General features: G+C 35.3%; 1 protein-coding gene across 2 annotated transcripts; it reads left to right on the top strand.

Moving 5' to 3' along the window:
* The first annotated feature begins 753 nt into the window (after positions 1-753).
* LOC132758230 (uncharacterized) lies at positions 754-5893 on the top strand. 2 transcript variants are annotated; one of them, XR_009629551.1, is made up of 4 exons: positions 754-2669; positions 2897-3013; positions 3303-3405; positions 3838-5893. XR_009629551.1 is itself a non-coding variant. In XM_060749784.1 (2 exons), the coding sequence occupies exon 1, from the start codon at positions 1581-1583 to the stop codon at positions 2430-2432; it is 852 nt and encodes a 283-aa protein (XP_060605767.1). In that variant the 5' UTR covers positions 754-1580; the 3' UTR covers positions 2433-2669; positions 2897-3127. The 2 variants fall into 2 exon arrangements, 1 of the variants encoding a protein (XP_060605767.1); XM_060749784.1 differs by lacking the exons at positions 3303-3405; positions 3838-5893 and having other exon boundaries at positions 2897-3127.
* The last annotated feature ends 3638 nt before the right edge of the window (positions 5894-9531 follow it).

Genomic DNA, 9531 nt, shown 5'->3' with positions numbered 1-9531 from the left:
AATTCAGATTTATGAATCAAATCGATCTATAAATAAAATTATGGACCATTTAGGACAAATTAAAACAAGAGTCATCGCCGGGCGGGGCAACTCTCGACTTTTTACTTTTTCTGAAAGCAAACAAAGAAATGTTTTAACAAATCTTAACGTTTCCTTTTTATAATTTTGTTTGTATGAATCCTGTCCGTATATATCCGCATGTGTATTACAGTAGAAAATATGTATGTATGTATGTATGTATGTATGTATGTATGTACGTATGTACGTACGTACGTACGTACCAATAAATATATTTGGTAATAAGTTATGTTATAAGCATGTGTGGAGGTCACTGTCAAAGACTAGGCTTATAATTTTATCATCGATTTTACTAAATAATGGCCCTTTGTTAAAAGTTTGTGAACTTTTTTTTTCTTAAGGATTATGCATGAAGTTCTCTAATTAAGGTCCACAATCATTGCATGGATTTTGACTTATTTATGATCATTTTCAACATACAACAATGTATGGTTAAAATTGTGTATTAAATGAAACAAAACTTAATTCATGTCTTGAAATTAAAATTCCTTACAAAGACCCATAACCGTGACATGGATTTTAACTGAAAAATGCCCATTTGAACAGAATTAAATAAAAGCTTGTTCACAAAATTACAAAAGCTCATGAGTGATGGTATATCTTGTCTTAAATCAAAAGACACCTTCAACTTAACATTTTCTTATCTTATTAATAAAGTTATTAATTGACATTGTACTAACAAACTTTAACTAATTTGGCAACGGCTACAGGCTATAATTCCGTAGGCGTACAAATAATCTGCAAACAAACCGACAAGTATGAGCCATTTTCGTTAAAAAAAATATTCTTAAAAAGGCCTTAAACTTAATGAAAAAGATAGAATTGTAATGTTTTCATTAGTTTAAAGCTATTATAACTTTTTTCTCTCCCATCACCTCGCCCCCCGTCCCTTAAAGAAGAAAAGTTGCAGAATAAAATTAAGCGGGCAGAAACTGTAGTGATAAATTTTTGCCATATAAAAATATTGGTAATTTATTTTACACACTAATCGAGATAGACTGCGTAGTCGAGTGGTTAGAGTCGCGGACTGCCAACCCGATAGTCAGGGGTTCGATTCTCGCGATTGTCATGTTTTTTTTTCCTTACAATTTTTTTAAAGATAACTTCTTATTAATATTACTTAATGAGACTTTAAATAGCTATTTCTGCATCTTTTTACAGGAGCTGGATGATCTTCTGTCATGTTTCGGTTTATCGCATCAGGCAGACACGTAGTCTTCAGTAGCCATTAGAAATGAAAGTGAAAATGAAGTTATAGAGGCACCAGATATATCCATTGAGTCACGTCTCAACAGATATTTTACAGCTAGTCTTGTTTTGGATCCTGTTAATGCAGACAATCAAGGTAATGCTGACATTAACCAAAATAGAGATGATCGGATCCGCAGAGCGACATTGATAATTTGAAACTCATTTATGACAGTGGCTGTAAATGTTCAAAAAACTGCTTCAGTAACTTATCCTTTCCTCAGATCGAAGCAAATATTCTTAATCTTAGGGAAATGACAAAAAATGAGAAGGAAATGCTAATAATGGGCACTCTTAAAAAGATAAGCTCTGACATAAGATGTAAAGAAGATCGCAAACGCTCCCGTTATGAATATTTTTTTGATGGAGAAAAAGTGTGCCTTGAAACCTTTCTGGTTGTCTTTGATATAAAAGACAGGCAACTGAGAAATATCAAACACCATATGGAAGAACACGGTGCTCAACCACGTGTTCACGGTCATACAGGAAGACGAGCTCCAAATGCATTTCCTCCAGACGTTATTAAAGATGCAGTTCAGTATATACTGAGTTACGCCAATGAGGAGGGATTGCCTCAGCCTGCAGCACTAAGGGGGAGGGATGATGAGGCTCCTATATATTTACCGTCGTCTGATACAAAACATTCAGTACACAGTGACTACGTTACACGCTGTACGGAAGTTGGGAAGCGGTATGTTGGTTTATCAACATTTAAAGATATCTGGAAAAATTGTGTGCCCCATATAAAAATAGCCTCGCCGAAAGAGGATGTGTGTAAAGCCTGTGAGGACTGTAAACAGGATATTAAGCTTGCCCAGAGTGAAAACGACAAGATAGAGGCAACCTTGAAATACCATCAACATGTGCTGCAGGCAAGAAAGGAACGTGACCTATACATGGAACTTGTAGAAAAATCAAAAGCAATGTTTGTAAACCGGGAACAACACAACCAGGCTGCTGGGGATAACTTTTCTACAAATGACGTACATTATACATTTGACTTCAGTCAGTATGTTAAGTTGCCACACCATGCGCAAGAAAAGGGACCCACATTTTTCATTCAGCCGAGAAAAGTGCAGGTAGGACTTTCAATCTACTTATGCTAATTATTTATTTTTCATGTATATATACTTTTTCGTTTATTTTACAATTACTATAAACGAGAAAATTACGTGTTAATACCATAGTTTTTAGAAAATAAATTTTCTTTCCCTTTTCAAAATAAATACTTTAAATATTTTTTCTATGCAGTAAATGTTTCTTTCTGTATCTTCTGATATTTGGTTTCCGAGCCGATGGCTACAAACAATACAATTATCTCATAGACGAGGACCAAACCATTGGTAATTAAAACAGTTTCGGCATTTTTGTATAATGAAAAAATACTAGATAAATTATTATCCAGTATGTGCATGAGTAGCATACAGTAAGTTTTATGTAACTGTAATGCATTCAGTATCTGTTTCAGCAACATTTCAAATAAAATAGGATTGAATCTCATCGTGTCTTCTAAATTACAACATATTATTTCAAATATCAAGTTTATGTGTCATTTTTCTTTTTGTTTTAGGTCCAGATGGCACACTTGTACATGGACCAGACTCGGTCATCTCAATGATAGACCATGCCTTCAACACGTTTGGTACCGGAGAGAGTGATTGTGGGATTCACGCAGATAATTGTTTTGGTAGTTATTTCACATCTCGAGTTCACTTTTAACTTATAACTGTGTCAGTTTGAACTATGCCATACAAAGTGCCGGCGTCAAATAGTACCTTTAAATTGAACTTTTTAGTATTCTTTTTTTCTCTAAAATGTAGATATACATGTATTGAGAAATAATAGAGTTAATCAGTTTACTATAGGATATTAGAATAACATGATGTAATTTTACATTTTTGATTATTTTTTTTTAATTTTATTTTATTTGATTTTCTCAATTCTTATAAATACATGAAGGTAAATCTTTTCCTAAGGTCAGAATAAGAATAGATTCGTACTAGCCTACCTGTCATGGCGTACGATGATTGGATCGCATAGAAATATTAAATACATGATGCAGTTACCAGGACACACAAGGTAATTTTGAATTGTTCTATTAAATGGTTAACAAGAATTTCGTTAATTATTTAGAAAAGATATTAGTTACGCCGATGTAAATATACTATATTAAGCCCCAATGAGGACGAGAACTTGATTTTTTAAACATGTTTTCTTAATCTCTGCCTGTAAATTCATGTAAATAAATATGAAAAATAATTGATAAGGACATGCAAATCACGAGTTCAGGCTCTTATATAAAATTGACGGGAAAAGGTTCAATTTCTGTAAAATATTTTTACGGCATAAGCTATTTGACGGTGTCGGTGAAATGATGCGAATGAATGACAAATTCACTGCTGATCAAATCTTTATCCTCATTAATATTATTAAGTCATAGGTAAAGTTCTCAAGAATATGAGCTTTACCTCACACATATATTTGTTTTTCATTTTAACTTTATAAATACAGGTGCTTGATCGACGCCGGATTTGGAACGATAAATTAAAGAAGTTGTATCGGCGTTCAAATTGTGATACTCTCCAACACGTGACGGAAGTAGTACAAAAGTCAGCACACAGTAACGTTCCCGTTACTTATGGTGAATGGATGTGGAAAGGCTGGAAGATGTTCCTCGGGGACAGATTCAAAAAAGTACCGAATGCAATTCAAAGAGCCATAACTAACTCTGCCTTGCCTAATTTTGGAGTTATTGCCCTTTGGTGAATTCTTTTTACTTTGAACTTTGTGACATAGCTCTGAAACCATAAGAGGTTTGTAGGTAGATTGATCTCATTAAAAAGAAGTGCAGCACAAAGGAACCTTAACTCTGTCTTGCTTAATTTTGGAGTTATTGTCCTTTGTTCATTTTTACACTTTGAACTTTATCAGGAACATTACTCTGACACTTTAAGAGGTATATTTTTCTGTGTTTAAAACCTACTCGGGGAGCATCAATCGGTTCTTGTCAAGAGTCTTGGGGCATTACTTTCATATTGTATATAGAAAAATGGGACTTATTCTGCGTTGAATGGAGTAATGACATCAGCTTGGAACACCTTTACTATTCTCGATCTTGCAACAACTTGCACCCAATCAGTGCTTTCGGCATACGTTATTTTTTATTACCTAAGTTATATGTATATGTATTTCAGATATGGTTATGCCTGATACGTCTTCCAATCGAATGGGCTTTCAAACGATGAAAGTGATGTTGCGATTAACTACGGAAAAGGTTATACAATTAAAGAAATATGTGGCTTTCTGCTATTTTCACATAATACCATAGTGAGTCTTCGTCAGTTGTAACAAATCCTAAAACGTTTACGACTCCAAAGGCGGAATATGCAGATTTTGTTACCAGATGTAATAAGTGCTTTGATCATGAAAGGGTTTCGGTGAATGTGTATACAGGACAGTCTGGAAACTGATCAAATCTTCAACAACTGTACATGTGACACAAGATGAGAATTAGTGACCCCGAAGATGTGAATTTGAGAGCTCGTCACTGTCACGGCGCAGAACGTACACCAATAGAGGACCAAATTATGCTATACATCTAAATGGAAATGACAAACTTAAACCCTTTGGAAATGGCATACCTACATGGAATTAGACGTCAAAGAATTCTGAGGCCCAAAGTGGTATTCCTGATGTTTTGTATCACCAGCCAGAAGTGTTTCATTCGTTCGATCATTCGCTTCCGGTAACCATGCAATGTTGAAGTGATAACTCGTATACAAAATGACTATGCAAAAGCCAAGCCCAAATTTGGATGCAAAGACGAATTCTTGCCAATTCTAGAAGAGGTGTGTGGTTTACCAATTGACCAATTACAAAGGCCGAAAACGGTCGACTTTGCGACTGATTTATTTTGTGCTCTTACAGAAATAACAAGATATGTTTGTAAAACATGTATGCCCCCTATCAGCAGCCAAATAGTCATGTGATAAGGTTATTATGCATGACTTCTGACCCAGTGATCAAACAATTAATAAGGGTTATAAAGTATCTACTGGTCATGACCTTGACCTTTGACCCCTTGACCCAAAACTCAATAGGGGTCATCTGCTGGTCACGACCAATCATCATACAAAGTTTGAAGTTCCTAGGCCTAGGTGTTTTTAGTAAATTGATCAGAAACCGTTTTTACCTACAAGGTCAATGTGACCTTGACCTTTGACCCCTTGACCCCAAAATCAATAGGGGTCATCTACTGATCATGACCAATCACCATACCAAGTTTGAAGTTCCTAGGCCTTAAGGTTCTTTAGTTATTGATCAGAAACCGTTTTTGCTTTTAAGGTCAATGTGACCTTGACCTTTGACCCCTTGACCCCAAAATCAATAGGGGTCATCTACTTATCATGACCAATCACCATACCAAGTTTGAAGTTCATAGGCCTTAAGGTTCTTTAGTTATTGATCGGAAACCGTTTTTGCTTTTAAGGTCAATGTGACCTTGACCTTTGACCCCTTGACCCCAAAATCAATAGGGGTCATCTACTGGTCATGACTAATCACCATACCAAGTTTGAAGTTCCTAGGCCTTAAGGTTCTTTAGTTATTGATCGGAAACCGTTTTTGCTTTTAAGGTCAATGTGACCTTGACCTTTGACCCCTTGACCCCAAAATCAATAGGGGTCATCTACTGGTCATGACTAATCACCATACCAAGTTTGAAGTTCCTAGGCCTTAAGGTTCTTTAGTTATTGATCGGAAACCGTTTTTGCTTTCAAGGTCAATGTGACCTTGACCTTTGACCCCTTGACCCCAAAATCAATAGGGGTCATCTACTGGTCATGACCAATCACCATACCAAGTTTGAAGTTCCTAGGCCTTAAGGTTCTTTAGTTATTGATCGGAAACCGTTTTTGCTTTCAAGGTCAATGTGACCTTGACCTTTGACCCCTTGACCCCAAAATCAATAGGGGTCATCTACTGGTCATGACCAATCACAATACCAAGTTTGAAGTTCCTAGGCCTTAAGGTTCTTTAGTTATTGATCGGAAACCGTTTTTGCTTTCAAGGTCAATGTGACCTTGACCTTTGACCCCTTGACCCCAAAATCAATAGGGGTCATCTACTGGTCATGACCAATCACCATACCAAGTTTGAAGTTCCTAGGCCTAAGGGTTCTTTAGTTATCACTCGGAAACCATTTGGTCTACGGACCGACGGACCGACAAGTGCAAAGCAATATACCCCCTTTTTTTCAAAATGGGGGCATAATTAATGACTTTTGATTGAATGGCGATATTTTCTGATGTGTTTGATAAAAATTTTTCCCACAGTTGTGAAACTTTTACCAGACTTATGTTAGTTTATGTATTTGAGTACACATTGTTTACAACAATTGGAATCTATATATAAATGACAAATGAATAAAACATTGGCTGTTTACATGAACAATGTCTTGACTTATTAGCTCGCATGCACCATAGGTGAAAAAAGAGCTTTTGTTATACCATTTAATCTTTTGTTTGTCCGACTATAAGCCCGTCTTTTGTTTCTTTAGTGAACAGTTTGCTTTAATTTTCACAAAACCTGGTCAGAAGTTCTCAATGCAATCCAGCTAAAGTTGGACAATAGGTCATGCCGGGTCAAGGTCACAGTGACCTCAGAAATTTGGATTGTGAGAACCCTAGTGGTTTCATTTTTCTTTCATGTTTCTTATTGCTGGTCATTAAAAACTTGAATGTCAATTTCGTACAAACTCTTGATTAATACATCCTTGATCTTGCAGCGTAAGTAGAATTATTTTACAGGGCTTTGTTTGAAGCATTAACAATGACATTGATTTACTGCCCTATAATGGGTTTGCCCATATACACACATAGTGCAAGTTTTTGGGCTCTACTCATCAATTATTTATTGGCCCATTTCAATTTTCTTCCTTGCTTCGCGATAAACATGGATACCTTGTTGCCCAAAAAGGAATAAATATTTCAATTTTTGTATCTGTTGACCATAATTTTGCTGTAGTACGCATTGATTTAACTTAAATGTTTTTGATGCATTGTACTTTCAAAAGGAGAAATACTAAATTAAATTTAGAATTTTCAGACTTTAATTATCTTCATGGCACTGTGTGCATAAAGATCCATGCAAGTCTTTAATCTGGTTTCACAATGACACGTTGCAAACCATGTTTCAGATGAACATCTTTTCTATTCAGAGATTCACATCAATTGTGGATGGACATTGCCATTTTTGAAGAAAACCTTTACAGGATAAGAAAGAGAGAAAGCTCATAATCAATCATTAATCTTTATTATTTTCATGAAAAAAAAATCAAATATTTGTAATTACTCTAAACTTGGACAAAAAATAACTGCAAGAGGACCCCGAGGGTCCTGGGCTACTCCCCTGAGAACATCATTCACAAAGATTTTCTTATATTTGACATGGGGACCTGGCTTTTGACCTCATGTGACCAAGATTGAAATCTCATATAGATTTTGACATGAGGAAAATTGTGACCTTGATTCACCCAGATTAGACCAGAATTGCGACTTTTTGCATGCAGACACGCTATGTCTAATATTTGCCAAGGTGACCTAGATTTATAACAAACAAGATCCATATTTAAACTTTTTCTAGATATTGACATGACAAAATTGTGACCAAACCTCACCAAGATTGGACTATTGTTGTGGCTACTAAAGTGATAACAAGATTTTGCCAATATTTGACCTTCTGCCTTAGTTTTATTCCAACATGACCCACATTTGAACTTGGCCTAGATATTGTCTAGACAAAAATGGTATCTAAGTTTTATCAACATTCGACTAAAAATAGGACTTTTAGAGTATAAACATGCTCTTTCTAAGATCTAGTCTTGTGAACTAGTTTTTTATCCCGCATAACCCAGATTCAAACTTGGCCTAGATATTGTTTAGAGTAATGCCCCAGACAAGGGAAATGCGATGCCCCTGCCACTGACGCAAGTGCTACTTACTACAGTCTGGTGATACAAAAAATGTACAAAACATAAATGTAAGGATTTTGGTACATGTTCCACACATGTGTTACTTGGTTGCTATGACAATGTATAATAAACAGTTGCCGAACAAAATATTTAATACTTTTATCAACAATTTAAACACCAAACTTTTTAAACAAAATGTTTTCCGACACATAATAAAGCTGTTAGAAATGAATTGATCAACAAATATTTGGAATTAAATTGATGAACAAATACATCAGCACAAGGTGCTAAATAATTAGTACTTTTTCCCAGCAAAACATACAAAATTCACCAATTCAAAATCCATAACTGCACTAATACAAGGTAATGCAAAAAATGTTCATTTGCACAGAAGAAACAAGTAAACAGTTGCAGTTCAAAAGATACTTTTAATCAAAGTATTTACTAAAAAACACCAACGAAACAAGAACTGTCACTGAAAAGTGACTTATGCCCCCCCCCCCCCCCCAAAAAAAGAGAATGCTTTGACACAACATGCCAAATATTTGCCAAAATACCAATGATATACACCCGACCGCCTTTGATAAATATCATTCCTAAAATTTCAATTAGAAGTGTAAGAGAAATAGGTTAATTTTTAATAAAAGAAGCTTATTTACTACAAAATTGAACAGTAAGAGGCCAAAACTGTGCAAAAAATAATCAAGTGGAAAATCAAGGGAGTATGCACAACTATGCTTGGTAGCAAACAATCCTGTGAAGTTTTTCTGAAATCCCCCCCCCCATGGGTTTTGGAGATGAAGCAAGGACAAGCTTATTTTACTTGAAAATTAAGCATTAAGGGGCCATAACTGTACCAAACAAAAATTAAAGCAGAAAAAAGTATGCATGTTTGCACAACTAGGCATGGGGCATGGTGACAAACAATCCTGTGAAGTTTCACCAAAATCCTCCCAGCAGTTTTGGAGATGAAGCGAGGACAAGCTTATTTTACTCGAAAATTAAGCATTACATGTTTAAAGTAGCATAAAAGATATTTTTGAACTGATTTAACTGGTGTTATTTGATGACAACAAAAGACAAACTGGCATTATTTGATGACAACAAATGACACGGACAACAAGACACTAGCAAAATATAAATATGAAAGTCCTGTATTTTATAAATTGGCATCATCAGCAAGAAGTATTTTGCCAAAAATCATATACATCATGATTGGTACAATAGTTCAAGTA

The sequence above is a fragment of the Ruditapes philippinarum genome, unplaced genomic scaffold (assembly GCF_026571515.1).
Source record: "Ruditapes philippinarum isolate M1 unplaced genomic scaffold, ASM2657151v2 ctg4523_1_1_1_1, whole genome shotgun sequence".
NCBI lineage: Eukaryota > Metazoa > Mollusca > Bivalvia > Venerida > Veneridae > Ruditapes > Ruditapes philippinarum.
Note: the sequence above shows the minus strand (reverse complement) of the source record. Positions and strands in the feature narration are given on the sequence as shown.